The sequence below is a fragment of the Balaenoptera acutorostrata genome, chromosome X, assembly GCF_949987535.1.
Source record: "Balaenoptera acutorostrata chromosome X, mBalAcu1.1, whole genome shotgun sequence".
Classification (NCBI taxonomy): domain Eukaryota; kingdom Metazoa; phylum Chordata; class Mammalia; order Artiodactyla; family Balaenopteridae; genus Balaenoptera; species Balaenoptera acutorostrata.
The window spans coordinates 7,739,265-7,759,705 of record NC_080085.1 but is presented as its reverse complement, the minus strand read 5'-3'; the positions used below and the strand labels follow the sequence as shown (position 1 = coordinate 7,759,705).

General features: G+C 50.0%; 2 protein-coding genes across 5 annotated transcripts in view; one reads left to right on the top strand and one right to left on the bottom strand.

Annotated features, from left to right (window-relative positions):
• The window catches only part of CLCN4 (chloride voltage-gated channel 4), an 88,929-nt gene extending 68,640 nt beyond the window's left edge, over window positions 1-20,289 (bottom strand). The window contains exon 1 of one of the 4 annotated variants that reach the window (XM_057538531.1): window positions 19,993-20,289. The gene's annotated coding sequence lies outside the window, so the exon portion shown is untranslated. Of the gene's footprint in view, window positions 1-18,568; window positions 18,659-19,992 lie in introns of those variants that run through there. The other 3 variants (XM_057538527.1, XM_057538528.1, XM_057538529.1) reach the window with 3 other exon arrangements.
• Window positions 7,062-8,407, top strand: LOC130706447 (dTDP-D-glucose 4,6-dehydratase-like). The gene has a single exon (XM_057538532.1). It carries the CDS (start codon window positions 7,079-7,081, stop codon window positions 8,141-8,143), a length of 1,065 nt encoding a protein of 354 aa, XP_057394515.1. The 5' UTR covers window positions 7,062-7,078; the 3' UTR covers window positions 8,144-8,407.
• Window positions 20,290-20,441: the final 152 nt, after the last annotated feature.

Below are 20,441 nucleotides of genomic sequence, written 5' to 3'. Positions count from 1 at the left end.
GAGACTCTGCATTTCTCACAAGCTGTTGCTGCCGGTCGGCGGACCACACTTTGAATATAGAAAAGGGACCGGGCTGAAGTCAGAAACCCAGGGAGGAGGGAGGCGTGAATTGGGAGATGGGCACTGACATATACACACCCTACTAGACATAAAGCAGACAGCTAGTGAGAACCTGCTGTAGAGCACAGGGAACTCTACTCAGTGCTCTCTAATGGCCTATATGGGAAAAGAATCTGAAAAGAAGAAACCCGGGGAGCCAGGCGGGACTGGGGGCCAGAGACAGAATCACGGCCCAAGCAGATTAACAAGCCGTGGTCAGGGGCTTCCCTGGGGGCGCAGTGGTTGAGAATCTGCCTCCAATGCAGGGGACACAGGTTCGAGCCCTGCTCCGGGAAGATCCCACATGCCGCAGAGCAACTAAGCCCGTGTGCCACAACCACTGGGCCTGTGCTCTGGAGCCCACAAGCCACAGCTACTGAGCCTGCGTGCCACAACTACTGAAGCCCGTGCACCTAGTGCCTGTGCTCTGCAACAAGAGAAGCCACTGCAATGAGAAGCCCGCGCACTGCAACGAAGAGTAGCCCCCGCTCGCCACAACTAGAGAAAACGAGCGCAGCAACGAAGACCCAACGCAGCCAAATTAATTAATTAAAATTTTAAAAAAAGAAGCTGTGGTCAGAGGCAGGCAGGAGGGCAGGTGTCTTGGGGGCTGAGAAAGGAGAGTTTTGAGGAGGCGAGGTGAGCAGGTCCCAGGCCAGTCCCAGCCCTGGCTGCACAGCCCAATCACCTGGGGCCTTTCACAAAGGCCCCCAACCCCAGGTCCAGCCCGGAGTAGTTAAATCCGGGTCTGGGGGCCCAGGCACCAGCATTTCTAAAGCTCCCCAGGTGCTTTCAAAGTGCAGCCTCGCAGGTGAGACCCTGATTCAGGCTGGGATGAGCCCATGAATTCCCTGGGGCCTTATTAAAATGCAGATTGTGATCCTGGAGGGGGGGTGGTGGGGAAGAGGGCAGTCTTGGAGCTCCTGCCTTTGAAGAGTGTCACACCTCAACTCGAGGGCTGCATTACCACAATCATCGTCATGACCGTGTGATCCAGTGTAAACCCTTTCCCCCCAGCCCCTCCTCCTAGGGCGGCCAGGCCAGCTCCCCATCCACTCAGTTCTCTGACGGGGGAGGAAATCAGGAGCTTAAAATGAATGAGGGGACGCCGGCCTGCCTTTATTCATGCCCTGGATCTCTGTGCACACACCACCATGACACGCTTCAAAAATGCAATCCAATACAAATCCACAGCTAGCTTCAAATTACACAACAGACATGGGTCTCCCAATGTGCTCGTGTGGATAAAGAGAAAAAATTTCTTTGCCATGCATGTTTGAGGCTATAGCAAACATTTGTTAAACATACCAGTATCTTCTGCCTCCACAATGCTCGCTCACACACTCACACACACACACACACACACACACACACTAAGGGACTTATGGGACTCCATCAAGTGAACAAATATACGCATATGGGAGGCTCAGAAGAAGAGAAAGAAACAGGCAGACACAGGGAGGAGGTGCCCATCCATGGCTCTCCCGGTGCCTCCTACCCGGCATCCCTGCCACACCCCAAGGAAGTTAGAGGGAAGCCTTGACCTTGGTCTTTTCACCCACAGTTGTAATACTGCTGCATGACTACATGCATGTGAACTGCCCTGGACACATGGCTCTGTCGTCCCCACCCAATTTCTAGAATAACTATTGTACCTGATGCTCCCAGTGCCCCACCCATATCCCTCAAAACCTTCCAGTGAGCTCCAGCTGATTCCCAACTGTATCTCTGCGCCTGAGGTCACTGCCTCAGGCCCCGTGGAAGGTGGCTCTGCTGGTGTGGCACGCCTGAAGAGCATTATTGGGAGCAGGTATTAACCGATGACCCTCAGGAACTGGTGCATAAATACTCCCACTCCCTCGCCCCCTGAACGGGATCATTTCAAGGCATGTGTTTCGTACCTGTGCAGAAAAGACTTAGCACTGCAGGCCAGAGACTGCTCTCTTCAGAAAGGCCTGCTGGCAAGGCTGGCCCTCAGCTGGCACCTGGGAACTTGGATTCCAGGAGGGTTGACACCATCCCCAGCACTGATAAGAATGGCTCGTGGTACCTAAACTGGTTGTCCAAGTACTGTGACTGATGCCGAACCTCTGCTCTCCTTCCGGGAGTCTGGAATTTTGATACGAGCTGGACAGAGTGCCTACAGGACCAGCCCGCAGTAGAAATCTGGGCACTGAGACCAACACGCTTCCTGGGTAGAGAGCGTGTCCCCCGTGCTGCCTCAGCTCACTGTGGGCAAAGTGAAGCACATCCTGTGGGAATCCACGGGAAGAGGACTCTGGGAGCCGGAGCCTGGTTTCCTCCAGACTTTGCCCCGTCGCCTTTTCCCTTTGCTGATTTTGCTTTATAGCCTTCCATTATAGGAGGTCACAGCAGGGAAGACAACTATACACTGGGTCCCCTAAGTCCTCCTAGTGAACCCACAGGTGACTCGGGGAGCTTGTGACACAGCAAGCATCATTTTCTAGAGTTTCCAAAGCATGGAGTTAAGCTCCGGCTGCCCACAGGGTGAGCTGCATTAACAGCCCAGGCTCTAACGGGTACCTTCTTCTCCCGGTCGCCCCTCCCAGCGTCCCTGCAGCACCCAAGAAACGCCCTGCACCAGAATCCTCGTCTCAGGGTCCGCTTCTCAGAGAACCCAAATGAAGGCGGCATTGCGGGCCACTTTCTCTTTCTTCAGCCAGGGATGCCTTTGCCTGCATAAATCCCTGAGTGATGTTTATGGCCCTGTACAAATGGGCAAAATCTTCATGACCTAGGGCTAGGCAGAGATTTTAGGGATGACACCAAAGCACGACCCTTAAAAGAAACTGTACTAAAGGGCAAAGTAAAACCTGCCATCCGTGTAAGAACGCAGGAAAACTCCCTGACACACTTTATTGAATGCAACAGGTGACCTGGCAAATCGGGAGGGCTGCGTCCCGGTCCTGGTCCCGGCCCCAGACATTGAGCTTCAGCAGCTCTGGGGCAAGGCCCGAGAATCTGCATTTCTTACAAGCTCCCAGGAAAGTTGATGCTGCTGGCCCGCGGACCGGGCTTTAACAACCCAGGGGCCCTTATAAACCCTTCATTCCCCTCCTATTCCCCACTCCATTTCCTTCCCTGCATCCTTCCCATTGTGTTTTAATTACTACTGTTTTGAATATCAATCTTACTTATAAACTGGAATCATTGTTTCAAAGCTTGCTGCCTCTGAGCTCCTGAGGGCAGAGGCCTGCGTTACTCACCCCCATCTACTGTCTGCACCTTTGAGGCAGTGTTTGCTGAGCCTGTTGTACAGTTACAACATCCGTTAACCCTAAAAAGCTTCACCCACCGCATACACGATCTCTCCTCTACAAGGAGCGTTACTAAAACTACATCCATCTAGACCTAGAGATGGTCACACTCAGTGAAGTAAGTCAGACAGACAAACACCATATGATATCACCTGTATGTGGAATCTTAAAAAATGATACACGCAAACTTACTTACAAAACAGAAATAGACCCACAGACACAGAACACAAACTTACTGTTACCAAAGGGGAAAGGGGGAGGGAGGGATAAATTAAGACTTTGGGATTAAAATATGAAGTAGATAACCCACGAGAACCTACTGTATAGCACAGGGAATGCTACTCAATATCTTGTAATAACCTGTAATGGAAGAGAATGCAAAAAAAAAAAATACATATATTTACGTATATACGTATAACTGAATCACTTTGCTGTACGCCTGAAACTAACACAACATTGTAAATCAACTACATTTAAATAAACATTTTTTTAAAAAACAAAATTACATCCATCTAGAGATAGAAAACTCTATGAAGCAGTCAGCTTAACGCTTGGGACATCACTGCACAGGCACGCTCAAAAATACATATAAGAGGGCTTCCCTGGTGGCGCAGTGGTTGAGAGTCTGCCTGCCAATGCAGGGGACACGGGTTCGAGCCCTGGTCTGGGAAGATTCCACATGCCGCGGAGCAACTGGGCCCGTGAGCCACAACTACTGAGCCTGCGCGTCTGGAGCCTGTGCTCCGCAACAAGAGAGGCCGCGACAGTGAGAGGCCCACGCACCGCGACGAAGAGTGGCCCCCACTCGCCGCAACTAGAGAAAGCCCTAGCACAGAAACGAAGACCCAACACAGCCAAAAATAAATAAATAAATAAATTTATTTAAAAAAAAAATACATTCAAGAAAGATAGCTTACCTGTGAGTATACACAGGACAAAAAGAATACAAAAACCATACTCAAGTCACTAGACGTGAAAATGAGAGGTTGGGACACGTCTCTTTGACTGCATCGCCTTTCACATGCACCAGGGTCCGCAGTTTTATCCTCTGTAGCAACGCGAGTCTGAAGGGCATGCCTTGCTTTCCCCTCCTAGGTTCGGGGGGTTTCTTTAACTGCTCGATTCATCCTGATTTTTCCCTTATTACTTCTCACCCAGGAAAAAAGCTGGGCTGACAAATATAGACAGATCTCTTCCTCGGTGCAGCCGGCCAACATCCTGGCTGACGCCCAACCACAGGCATCTGACCCAGAATCCTGGGAGCCCAAAGAAGTGGACTTTGAACCCATCACAGCGGGAAGAGGGGAAGCACCAAGACTTGGCAGTCCCTGTAGCAGCCGGATGAGCCAAACCCTACTTCACATTTCTTATCCAAGTGCAGGAGGTGAGAGGGAAATTGGTTTAAAACTCCCTTTAAGTTCTCTCAAGAAATTTCTCTGAAATACGTTTTCATTTGTGGCCCAGAACTTTTGCTCTAGGAAATCCCGTTCTACAGGATTTAAACTACGAGACTACAAGCCCACAGATACAAGAAGCTCAGTGAATCAATACACCCCAAGCACCCAAATAAATAACAGAATAAAACCACACTGAGGAGTGGCATAATCACATTGCTAAACCCAGTGAAAAGGAGGATATCTTAAAAGCAGCAAGAAAAGAAAAACAGCAGCAAGAGAAAAAAAGACACCTATATACAGAGAAAACTATGCGACTAGACACAACCACAAGGATGAACAACCTACCACTACATACACTGACAAGGATGAAATTCGCAAACACAATGTCAAGGGAAGGCCAGACACAGGAACACACGAGTCCATTAAAACAAAGCTCCAAACACGCAAACCGAATGTGCGGAGTTAATCAGGACAGCAGTTACCCTTGGGCTGAGGAGTGACCAGAAGGGACATGGGGGTGGCTTCTGGTGGCTGGTCACGTTTTTTCTTTTTTTTTTTTTTTTAATATTTATTTATTTAGTTAGTTAGTTAGTTAGTTGTGCCGGGTGTTAGTTGCAGCTCGCCAGCTCCTTAGTTGCAGCACGTGGGCTCCTTAGTTGTGGCGTGCGAACTCTTAGTTGCAGCAGGCATGTGGGATCTAGTTCCCTGACCAGGGATCGAACCCGGGCCCCCTGCATTGGGAGCACTGAGTCTTAACCACTGTGCCACCAGGGAAGTCTCACTTCCTGTTTCTTGATCTGGGCACTGGTTACCCAGGTGTGATCACTTTGTGAAAATTCATCAAGCTGTACACTTACACTTTACACACTTTTCTGCACATATATTTCAATAAAAGATTTATTACTCAAGGCACCCCAAAAGACCCATCAACTAGAATTAAATCTCTCCGCCTCACTGTACAAAAGTTAGATTTTTTAGTTGGCATGCTGAAACACTTCTCTCAAGTGCCTGTGAACTACTTTCTTTGTCTTTTAAAATACCTACCTAGAAAAACTCATCTCCCACTGAAATAATTCAGGTCCACAGTCTGAACCCTCTGACCGAGCAAAGGCACTGAGGTTGGCAAACCCACCATGACATGGGCTCCAAGCTGCATTACAGGCCGGAGCACGTTTCACTGGTGCAGGGAGAAAAGGGGAGATGCTCCCAAAGAAAGTGACATCCCAGATTTGCAATGCTGGGTGCTTGAAGTGACAGCAGACATCCAAACCCTACTGGCATTTGGAGGCTAGTGGAGACTGAAGTCTCCAGGCTATGAACATCAACAGGGAAGTAGACATTTTCCTGAAATATACGCAGCTGTCCATTTACTTAAAATCAATGCACTGAAGCTCATCATCAATATGCCCTAACTTACAATCAATAACCTAAACCGTGCATGGAGCTCCTCTCCTCCCCACGTGTATTATCTAGAATGCTACATAACAAACTACCTCAGAACTCAGCAGCTTAAAATAATAAACATATAATCTTACACAGTCTCTATGGGTTGGGGATTCAGCAGCAGCTTGGCTGTGTCTTTCTGGCTCGAAGTCTCTCAGGAGGTTGTCGCCCAGGGCCGCAGGCATCTGAAGGCAAGTCAGTGCTGGCTGTTGGCGCGAGGGCTCGGTTCCACTGCACCCTGCGCCTCCACGGGACTGCTTGAGCGTCCTCGGGACATGGCAGTCAGCTTCCTCTAGAACAAGTGCTCCACAGGAGCGAGGTGGAAGCAGCAGTCTCTATGACCTAGCCTTGCGAGTCACACGCCGCCCCTTCCAGCATGCCCCGCCGGGGGCACAGTCAGCCCTGAGGGACTCAGTGTGGGAGAGGCTGCACTTGGCCATGAACACAGGAGGCAGTCATCGGGCCTGTCCTGGAGGCCGGTTCCCCCACTAGTCAAAGCTCCTCCCCTCCCCTCTCCATCTCACCTGAAACCCCACCAACTTCGAATTCATTTGAGATGATGGAGTCTCGCTTTCAAGATGCAGACACCTTTAGGCGGGTGACGGGCCACGCTTCATCCACCCCCTCTAGCCAACCCTCCAGCCACCGCACGGCGCTCCCCGGGGAGGTTAGACCCAGCGGCGCGGACACTGAGAGGAGCCCCCTGGTGGCCACGTGGCGAGAGGCCGAGGGCCACGGCACCCTCCGGCGTCCCCAAGACAAGAAAGCTCAAGCCGCAGGATGCACAGAAAGAGACGTGAGAATTAAAGTTTGTCAGCTTCAAAATGTTGCCTGGGGTTCCAGTCCCTGCTGAGCTGGGAGATGTCGGCTGCGGGACGGCCCGAGCCCTTGCGTCCTCCCGACGGCTTTGCGAAGCGGGTCCTGGTGACCGGGGGTGCTGGTTTCATTGCATCACATGTGATTGTTTCCTTAGAAGATTATCCAAACTATATGATCATAAATCTAGACAAGCTGGATTACTGTGCAAGCCTGAAGAATCTTGAAACCATTTCTAATAAACAAAATTACAAATTTATACAGGGTGACATATGTGATTCTCACTTCGTGAAACTACTTTTTGAAACAGAGAAAATAGACATAGTACTACATTTTGCCGCACAAACACATGTAGATCTTTCGTTTGTCCGTGCCTTTGAGTTTACGTATGTTAATGTTTATGGCACTCACGTTTTGGTAAGCGCTGCTCATGAAGCCAGAGTGGAGAAATTTATTTATGTCAGCACAGATGAGGTCTATGGAGGCAGTCTTGATAAGGAATTTGATGAATCTTCTCCCAAACAACCTACAAATCCTTATGCATCATCTAAAGCAGCTGCTGAGTGTTTTGTACAGTCTTACTGGGAACGATACAGGTTTCCAGTTGTCATCACACGAAGCAGTAATGTTTACGGACCACATCAATATCCAGAAAAGGTTATTCCAAAATTTATATCTTTACTTCAACACAACAGGAAATGCTGCATTCATGGATCAGGGCTTCAAACAAGAAACTTCCTTTATGCTACTGATGTAGTAGAAGCATTTCTCACTGTCCTCAAAAAGGGAAAACCAGGTGAAATTTATAACATTGGAACCAATTTTGAAATGTCAGTTCTCCAGCTTGCCAAAGAACTAATACAACTGATCAAAGAGACCAATTCAGAGTCTGAAATGGAAAACTGGGTTGATTATGTTAAGGATAGACCTACCAATCACATGAGATATCCAATGAAATCAGAAAAAATACATGGCTTAGGATGGAGACCTAAAGTGCCTTGGAAAGAAGGAATACAGAAAACAATTGAGTGGTACAGAGAGAATTTTCACAACTGGAAGAATGCAGAAAAGGCATTAGAACCCTTTCCAGTACAACCACCGTTTGTATAGCCGGGACAGTTTTCAGAGAAAGAAGAAACTTATCCTACCTCAACAAGTGATATGAAATCAAGCGACCAAATGAAGTGTCCTCTTTTCATTTGGAATTAGATTATGACTTTTTGTATAAAATTCAAATGTAAAATGCCTCAGTCTTTAGAAGAGGTTCAGCATTAGCATAGGATTTAAATATCAAAATTCTCTCAGAAACCTTTTCTCCTAAAAATTAGGGACCAGTAAGCATAGAAAGACTCTTCTGTAGGTGTAGGCCAGGAAGGAGGAAATCTCCTGGTTCTGAGAACAAGGACAGGTAATAGCTCTGGGCAGATGACAGCCTTCACTGGCATTGAACTCAGCTTCCCATCCTTTCCCACTGCCTAGACAGTCTCTGAAGTTTTTTAGGCAGTATAGGATGAGCCTTTTGCCCTAATTTATCTTTTTAAGGTCTGATGTGCTACAGTTGCTTTAAAAATGAAACAAATGGAAGCATATCTAGCACTTTTTAACTTTATTTGATAATTTTGTACAATTAAGTTAAATATTTTTTAAAAGAAGGATGTAGTTTTTATATTTTCAAAATTGGTCATTGAACTATGTAAGTAATCTTGTATCAGAGAAATTTTATCATGTATTTACTGTTTAAAATGATTTTATTTATAAAATTATCAATACTTTAATGTATAATGTAGCTTTTTAAAAAGTAATGTATGTTTTTGTTTTGCTGTAAAAAATTTTTTTAAATACTTGATTATCATGTATTTTTAGTTCCTCTCTTCCCTAAAGACTTTAAGATGATTTGAAAAGGTAACTGATTGGATATTACATTCAGAAAAAGAAAAGGGTCAAAGACTATGCCCAGCTTTCCGGCCTCAGTGTGTGGCTGGTGCCTTGTTTTCTCTGTGGAGTAGGAAGCAAGGTTATTAACTCAGAGGTGGTTGAAGGAGGGCGATAGGAGTGGCATAAGGGCCTGGGGCATGTGGAGACTGGGAAAAGTGTAGTAAGCAGATTGAAAATTAGTAAGGGAATTTGCCAAACAGGAGTGAAACACAAACTGAGGCCAAACACTGTAATTGCAGAATTCTGCTATGTGTCGAAATAGATTGAGCCAGAGCTGGGCTCAGTGTGAGGCCCAGGGACTAGAGTTGAGTGAGATCGACTGAAATGATGGTCCCCTGGTCTTAGGTGTGTAGGGAAGAAATGCTTCTTGGAGGTAGCCTGTAGCTCTAGAGAAAATGGAGAGGGCCGAAGGGAGCGGGGGTAAGATCTCAGGGAGGCAACTGTAGGAAGTTACAGGCAGAAAATGGGACCAACTGAGAGCAAATAGTCTTTGATGGAGTTTGGTCATTGAAGGTAGCTGACAAAATAAAAACACTTGTTCTGTGTCAAAAAAAAACAAAAAAAAATGTTGCCTGGAGCGGGCACAGAGGGGGAGGGTCACTTCTACCTCCCCCTCCTGCTTCCCCCTTGGCCCCTGCCCAGCACCCAGCCCTCCCCGCACCCCTTCTGCCCCCCAAGGCTGGCGAGCTGGTGCAGGGCACGGCCGCCTTCCGTGGCACGGCTCCTGTGGCCCCAGGGCTGCGCGGCTATTTGTCCCCTTTCGGAACACAGCCTGCGTGTTGGGAAGGGGCTGAGGCCAAAGGCACGTGGCCTCCGGTGACACAATGGACTCAGTGTTCTCACATCCCGCCCCCCTCCCCAGAGGGCAGGGAGACGGCCATGATGTCTCCGCGTTCCCGGCACCCGGGGCCAAGGATGGAGAACTTCCGCACAGTAATAATAACAACAACGACTCTGGATAGGGCTCCCGTCCTAAGCGCGTCACACGTATCAGTCACCAGGGCTCCTGACACTCTGTGAAGTAAATGCCGTCACCCTCAGGCCCACGTTACAGATCAGCAAGCTGAGGCAGAGGGGAGGTTAGGTCTCAAGCCCAAGTCCCACAGACAGTGAGCGGGGAGCCAGATTCCCACCGGGGCCCGAGGACCCTTCCTCTTGGGTCGTGAGAGGACTGAACAGGCCTCGTTCCTCTCGGGACCCAAGAGCTACCTGCTTCCACGGAGAGGGCACTGCTCGCCAAGCTTCTCCTAAACTGCGCGGAAAGCGCTCAAGTAAAGGCTGCCAGGTTACCGTCCAACCTCCCGGGCGGGCGATGGCTCGTGTGTCCCGGCAAACACCGCTGGATTAGTTCACCAGCGTTGCCCTGGCAAGCCCCACAGGCCGGGTGGCTCGAACGGCAGAAACTTCTTGTCTCCCAATGCCGGAGGCCAGAAGCCTGAGATCCACGTGACAGCGGGGTTGGTTCCTTGGGGGCTGTGAGGGCAGGATCCGTCCCAGGCCTCTCTCCCTGGCTGGCGGACGGCCGTCTTCTCCCCGCGCCCCTTCACACCCTCTTCGCCCTGCGCCTGTCTGTGCAGACACCCCCTCTTCTTATAAAGACCCCAGTCACACTGGACCGCGGCCACCCTCAGGGCCTCGTTCTAAGTTGATTACCTCTACAAAGCTCTCATCTCCCAGTAAGGTCGCATTCTGAGGTACTACGGGTTAGGACTTCACCACGTGCGCTCTGAGAGACACAATATCAGCCCATGACAGCGGCTGAAGACGATGCTGGTCAGAAACGCCGCCGTGTCCCTCCCTCTCCTGGGACCTCTGCAGACCACCTTCCTCCGCAACAATCTACTTCCTGCTCATGTGGGCTACTGCCCCTCGGGGATGAAAACAATGTCACAGACACTCACAACCAGCATGTCCGTGAAGGTTAAATGCACGGAGTCCTCCAATGCAGCCTCGAGGTGTCCTTCGCAGTGTCCTCAGAGCAAGGCCACAGCGGGAACACGGCCACGGGGTGGCTTAACCGTATTCCAGCGGGGTTACCAAGGTGAGGGCTGAAATGTCAGTCAATTCCTATGTTTTGGGCAAAAGGGGGTTGGTGGGAGGCCTGACGGAGCTAAGAGGAAAATAATGTGTCTGGGATCGTTGCGGTGGCCCCTCTCGTCCTAACCCAACCAGCACCTCCAAGGGCTCCGGTGGATGGAAACAATAAATTTTACACTGACCATCGCAACCCAGAAGGGAGGCTAAGATCCCGGCAGGAGGTAAGCTCCGGCCACCCCAGAGACGCGGTAAAAAGTGCGGGGCGAGCCCAGGGGCAGCAACAGCAGCCACGAGAAATGAGTCAGCAGGTCCCCGGGCACCAGGGCATGGACCAGACCTCCCGAGGGGATTAACAGAACTCGGCGTGTCTGTGTCACGCTCCCTCCGGCCAAACCCCACCCCCACCCCCGGATCAGCGCTGCCGCTGGTGGGAGCAGGCCCGGCAGCGTCCTCGGGGGGTCGAGGGCCCGGCCTAGCCCGCAGGGCTCTCCCCGCACGGGACCCCAGGAGGGGGCCAGTCACCTTCAACGGGGAAGGCTCTGGTCTCAAACCTCCATCAGTCCAACCGACGGCCAGCTGCCTGCTCTCAGGACCGGCACAAGGACCCGCACGGGAGGGCTCGGCGACAGTGGACCGTGGGTGACCGGGCTGGCCAGCACGGGGGGTGGCGCAGCCCTCCAGGCAGAGAACAGCCCGTCCACAGGGAAAGAGGCAGGCGGCGGGCTCGAGGGCCCGCGAGAAAGCTCGAGCGACTTCATCCACACCAGGAGGCCGGAAGGGGAGCCTTTCCAGTGTCATCTGTGGAATGCAAGAGCTGTCGCCTGTGCTGTCCCTGCGAACCGCCGCCCATCACTGGTGACACTGTCCTGAGAGGCGCTGCAGGCGGCCTCCACCTCGCGGCGCTGTCGCCACACTCACAGTGCGACCTGACCGCACGCGCTCCTCTGACGACCAAGGCCCGCCTGGCTCCAAGCACGACACGGCTGCTACACTGGTTAAGGGCACGGTCCTCTAAGCTGCAGCTCACCTGGCCACCCAGGTCACCGCTCACGTGGCCACCGTCCCGACCTCCTCGCCGGCCACCCTGCTTTCTCTCTCACCCACCTCTGACTTCTCTCCTTACCGCAGCCAGAGCCATCCGTTCGAACACAAGTCCCGAAGTGTCACTCTCCCACCCAAGAGCACCCAGTGGCTTGCCATCACACCTAGGGTCACCAGGGTTGGTGCCACTCCTGCCGAGTCCCCACAGGGTCCGCCCAGCCACCCTTCCAAGCACCTCTCCCACCACGCTTCTCTGCGTGGTTCTTCTCTGCACACGCCCACCTCCTTGCTGCCTCGCCTCGGGGCCTTTGCACCGGCTGCTCCCTCAGCCGGAGCTCTCTGCCCCCTCGATGTTCGCGTGGCCCCCGCTCAGCCCCTGGTCGCGTGTGGGCCCCCAGAGGGGCCTCCGTGACCGCCCTGTCTAACCAGGGTTCTGAATCCACCACTGCCCACCCTCCGCCTCCCGCTACATTTCATGCGACAGCACAGCCTATCAAATACAGTTATCTTCTCTTTCCTCGGCTTCAATGTCACTTCCACCGAGGCATGAACCTTGGCCATTTGGTTCCACGGTAAACCCCAGTGCCTAGACTGGTAGGTCTCAAGCGGGGGCAATTTTGCCCACCAGGGAACACTTGGCAATGTCTGGAGTTCAGCCGTCACAAGTGGGGGACGGGGCAGTGGGTGCAACCCACATCGAGCGGGTGGAGGCCGGGGACACCGCTAAACATCCTACCGTGCACAGGACAGGCCCCCACAGAGAATCATCTGGCCCGAGAGCCCACAGTGTCCAGGGCGAGAAACCCTGGCCTAGACACACGGCAGGGACCCAACAGATACTGGCTGAACAAAGAACTAAATGAGGGAGTGAATGAATGAATGAATATCGAGGCTCACGTCTCATGGAAACACCTTTGCAGTTCTCAGGACATCGGTGGTCTTTTCTCAGGGTACTAACATTTCACTTAATTTTTCATCCAACGAATATTTAATGAGCACTTACTCTGCCACGTGCTATGTGCTGGGTTTACAGTGGTGAACAAAGCACACACAGTTCCTTCCCTCACACAGCCTATAGTGCAAAAAAGAACATTCTGTACAAGGCATCTGGGGACCTGGGTGGTTCCCCAACTCTGTTGCTACTGGTCACGTGACCTTGGGCAAGTCACCTGACTTCTCGGGGCATCTCTTGGTCATATGTAAAATATAAGGGTTGCTTTGATTTTTGAAGCTAGCCAGCTTCCAACATCTAAATTCTATGCATTTAATTAATCCCAGAGGTCTTCTCCTGTTTGGCATTTTTACATTGGCGTAATACCATAAGCACTGATTACAAAAGCTTGAGGAATCCACACACCCATCAAGAGGGGACTGGTTAAGTAAACTTCCACACCGTCCACACTCTGGAACATGCTGTGAGCAAGCTGATGTATGTACAACAGCTTCCAAACAGCAGGAGTAAGAGAAACGAGGTCTATCAAGTATATTACTCTCCCAAGTACTTTCAAAAGAAAATGGAATGAATGAATGAATCAGTGCTACATGATACAACACGGATGAATCTCACAATCATGCCCAGTGCGGAAGCCAGACATAAGAGTGTACAGATCACAGGACTCCAGGTATAAGAAGTTCAAGAACAGGCGAAAGTAAACTGTGCTGACAGAAATCAGCATGGTGGTACCCTCCAGCCAGAGGATTTGACTAAAGGAGGGCAAGATGAGGCCCTCTGGGAGTACCAAGAATGTTCTCTTCAGTTGGTCAAAACCAACTGAATTAAGATCCATGCACTTTATTCCACGTAAATTACATCCTAGTGAAGAAAAAAGAAAAAGGAAAGTGCTGTATACATTCTATAGATGGATGTATTTGCATAGACATTTTCTGAAACAGTATATAAGACAGTTATCAGTGGTTGCCTTTGGAAGTGGGATGGGGGACCAGGAATGGGAAAGAGACTTTGTTCTCTTTCCATAACCTTTATCCTGCGTGAAATCCTCCCTAAAAAGCATCTATTACTATTTCGATGAAAAACAAGTCATTCAAAAAATACTTATCACTCTCTAGAAAGGAAACCACCCCTGCCCTTAGAAAGGACAACTTATCTCTGGCCAGCCCCTGACAATACAGTCAAGCAAGGGTTTGATAATAAGGCCTTTCCCGCAGCCCACACGCCAGAATTTGCAGAGGGCTCATACACCCACCCTCCTCACCACTAACTAATCCCCCTGGGTCTGGTTTGGGAGGGTGCAGGGCTGGAGGGCTGCTGGGTAAGCTGGGAACTTCCGGGCCAGCAGGTCTCACCTGGGGCCTCAGGTTCGTGCGGTCAAGGGCACCTGGAGCTCAGGTTAAAAATGCTCCCCGCGGGCTCCACCCTCAGATCTCAATCAGAACCCCTCACATGTCCAAGAGTCTACATTTCTTTTCTACCTTCTTTTTAACTTTCTATTGTGCACATTTTCAAATACACAGCACATTATGGAGAAGAGTCCAATGAATAACACCAATCAGATTCAACCAGTGTTCCTATTTGACTGTATTTGCCTCTTCTCGCTCTCTCTCCATTCAACTGAACCATTTAAAAGTAAATTATTGTGGTTCTCAAAGTGTGGTCTGGGGACACTCTGAGGTCCCCAAGGCCTTTTAAGGGGGTCCATGCTGTCAAAAACATCCTTATAATAATTGTAAATTTTTATTTGCCTTTTTCCATTCTCATTCTCTCATGAGTGTCCAGTGGAATTTTCCAGAGGCTACATGACATGTGATACTGCAACAGACTGAATGCAGAAGCAGGTTTGAGAATTAATCTGTCTTCTATTCAGCCATACATTAAAAAGATCTCCAAAAATGTTAAAAAAAAAAAAAACCCAAAAAACTTTAAAAGTAACTTATTGCTCTCATGACACTTCACCCCAACTACTTCAGCATGCATCACTGAAAAATAAGACTCCTGTACATATACACGTGTTAGTTACCTACTGCTGTGTAACAAATTACCCTGAAACACGGCAGCAGGAAACAAGCATGTCTCAGCTCACTGCTTCTGTGTCAGGAATGACGAGTGGCTGAGCTGGGTGCCCACCACACCACAAGATCATGGCACCTAATCAAACTTACAATCGTTTCCTCGCATGATCGAGAAGGCAGGCACATAAAAATAACCCAGGTGTCCCCAAAGCCTATTACCGATGTTTGCTCAGGCCAGGATCCAATCAAGGGCACAAGTTACATTTGGTTATTGTCATGGACTGAATGTATCCCCCCCAGAATTCATATATTGAAATCCTAATCCCCAATGTGATGGTATTAGGAGGTGGGGCCTTTGGGAGGTGATTAAGTTATGAAGATGAAGCCCTCACCATGCGACTAGTGCCCTTATAAGAAGAGGCCAGAGAGCCAGCTTGCTCTCTTCCCACCATGTGAGGACACAAGGAGAAGGCAGCCGTTTGCAATCCAGAAGAGAGCCCTCACCAGAACCCAACCATGCCGGCACCCTGATCTCAGACTTCCAGCCTCCAGAGCTGTGAGAAATAAACGTCTCTTGTTGGTAAGCCACCCAGCCTGCGGTGCTGTCACAGCAGCAGAGCTGCCTAGGACAGTGATCCCATCTCTTAACTCTCATTTGATGGAGAAGCCTCCTCCATTTTCTTTTTTAACTTATTTATTTTATTTATTTATTTTTGGCTGCATTAGGTCTTCCTTGCTGCGCGGGGCCTTCCTCTAGTTGCGGCGAGTGGGGGCTACTCTTCGTTGCAGTGCGCAGGCTTCTCACTGCAGTGGCTTCTCTTGTTGCAGAGCACGGGCTCTAGGCGTGCGGGCTTCAGTAGTTGTGGCACACGGGCTTCAGTAGTTGTGGCTCGTGGGCCCTAGAGCACAGGCTCAGTAGCTGTGGCGCACGGGCTTAGTGGCTCCGCGGCATGTGGGATCCTCCCGGACCAGGGCTCGAACCCGTGTCCCCTGCATTGGCAGGCGGATTCTTAACCACTGCGCCACCAGGGAAGCCCTCCTCCTTTTTCATTTTCTTTCACATCACTGACTGGGTGCAGAGACAGCGCCCAGTGACCCACCTAGGGTGCCAAGCCATTCTGGGGACAAGCTACCTGGCCGGCTGTGGGTGCCACCTGTAAAGAAAATGGCTGGAAGTGGACAAAGGAGGCTGCCTGTGCCCTGGCCTCTGCACACTGGCTCTTTCTCGCTAAAGACCAACCCTCCTCCAGGAGAGCAATTTTTATGGGGCCAGGAAGAGGCAGAAAGAGCGAGCTGAGGGCAAGGGTATTGGGGGAGGGGCACACCACAGTCCCAGGCCCGTGGGGGGACAAGGATAATTTTTCTGATCATTATAAGCTCCCTCCCCCAAACCCACTACACATGGCCCACGCCTTGCAATGCCACTGCCATCACTGCTTCCTGTCTCCCAGGAGTTTCCAGCTTGCTGACCCTCTTACATCCATCTGATCCCCCCAGAAGCCAAAGAAGCAGGACCAGCAAGTACAGTAGCCCCATTTACATTTTCGGCAATGGCTCCAAGAGGTGAAGTGATGCAGCAAAGCCGCTCTCTGAAGTGTCAGAGCCAGACCTTTAGCGGCCAGTCCTGCATTGGAGCGTAAAGCGCATGACTGTGGCGGCCACAACGGGCACCAGCACCCCCGTTATCTCACTCCCTCCTTTCGACGCCTCCACACAGGTCCTCCTACTCCCACTTCTGCAGATAAGGATGGGGAGTCTGGGCTACCCCAGTTCCAAACACGCTGATCCAGTGCTTGTGTTTTTCCCTCTTTCCCTGACACTCTGGCAAGCTAGCTTCCCAGCTACGACTGGCACACAAAACAGGCCTCCCCTCTTTGACTGAAGCTACTTCTGGAACCCCAGAGCATAAAAAAGTCTTCGCGTTGACAACATCATGAAAGGGAATCGGATCTCTGACCAAGGGCTCAGCATGAAACAAATCATAGGAAAATGAATTCTAGAATACCAGAGGCAGAAGAACATTTCAAGACCATCCAAATCAGTGGTTCTCAATCAGGGGCAATGGAGCGCCACAAGGGAACAAGTGGCAGGGTCTGGAGACATTTTTCATTGTCACAACTTGGGAGGAGGGGGCTACTGGCATCTAGTGGGCGGAGGCCAGGGATGCAGCTAAACAAACATCCTCCAGAGCACAGGACGGTGCCCACAACACCATCCAGCCCCAAACGTCAATAGTGCCAAGGCTGAGAAACCCTGGTATAAATTCCTTGGTGACTCTGGGGGCAAGAAAACTGAGTCCCAAAGACACAAAGTGACTTGTCCCAGGTTCCACAGTCCCAAAGCCAGAAGTGGAATCACATCTCTACTACATCTGTCTATCATCTGCTCTGTCTGTCTAGGGGTGGGCTGGGGGAGAAGGGAAGGTAAGGGCCTGAGGATCTTCACTCTAATAGCCAACCTGAACCAAATGAAGAAAACTGCAGTAAATTAATTACTGAATTACTGCAGCAACGCATCAGGGTGTCCAAACGCTGAAAGAAATGCCTTATTTAATTACCAACGAAAATAGCATTGTTTTACAGGTCCTCCCACAGTTGCTGCATGGGTCAAATGATTCATGGTGTGAGTTCCAATACAATTCAGTGATACCACGGCTTCCAGAGGGGTCACGTTTTACAGGAAAGAACGCCACATTCTCCTCCTAAGGTACCCACACGTGTCCTGGCCTCGGGTCGTATGTGAACCAGAGAAAGGAATGTAAACACAGGCCTGAACTCTCAAAAGAGTCCATTAAAATCCCACCCCGTCCTGCTAAAATTGAAGTCAGCTGACGCCCCTCCATCTGCCACTGCGTCATCAAGCCCCTTCTTTCAGCAAGCAAATTATTTAGCAATGGAATGAAAAAGAACACTGGAAATTCATGGCTTTTGGTGTTCATTTCCAGCTCCACCCCCTTCTAAAGACCTTTTTGTTCTGAACAGATGTAGCTGGTTTGCACTCTCCTACACGCACGTTGGAAGCTTTATTTTATTTTACTGGCTACTGTTATTTTTTAATCTATTTAAAACACCTGGAGAAAACAAACACATTTCTGACATACCCCTTTAAATGCTGGAACCTTGCAAAATAATGCCAAACAATTTAGACCGCACATCTAGCTCTTCAAATGCTAACCAAGAAGTTTCCATTCCATTTCCAGCAAAGCAGCAGCTTGCCTTTGAAAGAAATCAGGCTGACTACTGAGGACAAACCCCTGTAAGGAGAAACACTAAACGCGTCGTTATTTAAGAAGCACAATGACCGTCGGTAAACAGTTACCTTTGACAAGGCCCTCTCTCTCCTTACAATGCGTGTACTGTGATCATTCCTGATTTTTTTCCCCTCCTGTGAAAGAGGCCCGGGTCTTTCAGTCTGGCCCCTGCCCACTTTCCCAGGGTGCGCCTGCCAAGACCCAAGTCACGCGTGAGCCTGCAGCAGCCGCAGCAGCCAGAAGCCCCACTTTCGCTTCCTGGGGCGCCGACGGGCTGCAGGGGCTCCTCCTGCAGAGTCCCTTACCTGCAGTGCCGCATGGCGCAGGCCACTCGCCCACCTGCACCGCATCCTAGAGCATCGTTTCTTCGGCGCAATGGCTGCGAACGCGCTGACGTCACCGGGAGGCGGGCCCACGCCGCCACGTGACGCCCTCGGGGCGAGGAGGGGAGGGGCGGGGGGGAAGACCCTGGAAGTCCCTGGAGGTGAGGAGCGAGTGCCCGGGAAGCCTCGCTCTGGCCTCCTTTCAGGGCGGTGTGTTTGGTGTGGGCGGCTGGCCTAGCCTTCCACGAACTGTGGGAAACAAACAGCACACAGAAGGGGAGACCCAAATGACTCCAGGCTCCACGCGGGTAATAGGATTTCAATAAGGGGATTAGTAATGAAAGGAAATAATTTAGTCTTTTATTTTTAAAAAGTCTTTATCAAATGCGATGGAGAACTAAATAAATAAATCTATTTTGTGCAAATCAAAATGACAGTTAAAATACAGAGTGCATATACATATTTTGCATAGAGGGTCCATGTTTCAAACCGTCTATCAAATACATTAATTTGAAGCATATTCATTGTGGAATGTAATACTAACTGCACTGATGAATAATGCTTTTAATTACTCTCAGTACCTGCATTCCAATATCAACGTGTTTTTGCCGAAGAAATCAACAGTGACACCACATAGTTATACTTCTTACTTGAACATTTGACTGTTTAAAGTAAAGCGCTATTGCATGAGCATGGTTGTACTTGTGTCTGTTTTCTTAAATCTTCTGGCAAAGAATTTGATCTCTCAGACATGAAAGTTAATTCGCAATAACTCATTATTATACGTTTTCTAATTTTTATCACATTCTGCGGAAGTGAGTCATCTATTACAGAAAATATGTACAATGTCAATATTTCTCATTCACAACTGAAACAGCCTCGCCTAGAGGAACTTAGAAAATTCCAACTGTGATCATTTCATAAATTTGAAATGGCATATTTCAGGCTTAAACTGTGAAGATATCAACTTTCTTGCCAAACCACATAAACGTTTTTGAAATGTGAAAGAGCAAAAGCAGGAACTGTTTTTATTTGTATTCCAGTTTCATATAGATTAGTTTCCTTTCGTTTGAGTTTAAATTGCAATTTTAACATTCCCTTCGCTGGCGCCCCTGAAAGAGATGTGAAATGGGTTGTTTCACAAGCAGGCCAGGGTTACTTACTTGCTATTTATTCCGGCAGCTTTCATGTCCTTCTATATTTAACCCCGGCCCTTTTACCACCATCCCCTCCTGATTAACCAAATTTCTGTTCAGAAGGTCAGTCTCTAATTTGGGGCTAAATAATGGCCCTTGTCTCGCCCAGCGATCGATTATTTTCAACTCGATTTTAAAAATCAACAGAGTGGCCGTACGGTATTCCAGGTCCTTCCTCTTATTTATTTTTCTGAGTGATAAGCAACTTACCTTTTGCTTTCAGATTCCTGAGATATAAAATTTAAATGCTACCGAAATCCCCTGCTCCACTGGGTTGAGGGTCCGCTAGAGACAGAAACTGACAAGCTCATTTTCCTGCCAGAGGCAGAAGTCGATTTCAGCCTTCGGCGCGCGGGGCGGGCCCCCACTACCCCCCAGCCAAGAGCCAGGCTGCGAGCGTCACGTGCTCCGCCCAGCCACTCAGCCCTGCCCGGCAGGCTGGGTCACCTCGGCTCTGGAGGCCGGCCCTTCCAAGCCTCGTACAGTCGGTTCCTTCGGGTGCACAGAGGACCCAGCGTCCCCGACACGGGACGCGCTGCCCGCTGGGGTTGGGCTGCCGGGACTACGGTGGTGGGAGTTCCAAGAATCGACGGGAGCTGGGACGCGGGGTTGTCTATAAAATGCCCTCCGAGGTCCGAAGTGACATGCTCTGTGTTCCG

Bases quoted from the DNA above. Each gene is read 5' to 3' on its own strand.
- LOC130706447 (XM_057538532.1), top strand. From the start codon at position 7,079: ATGTCGGCTGCGGGACGGCCCGAGCCCTTGCGTCCTCCCGACGGCTTT.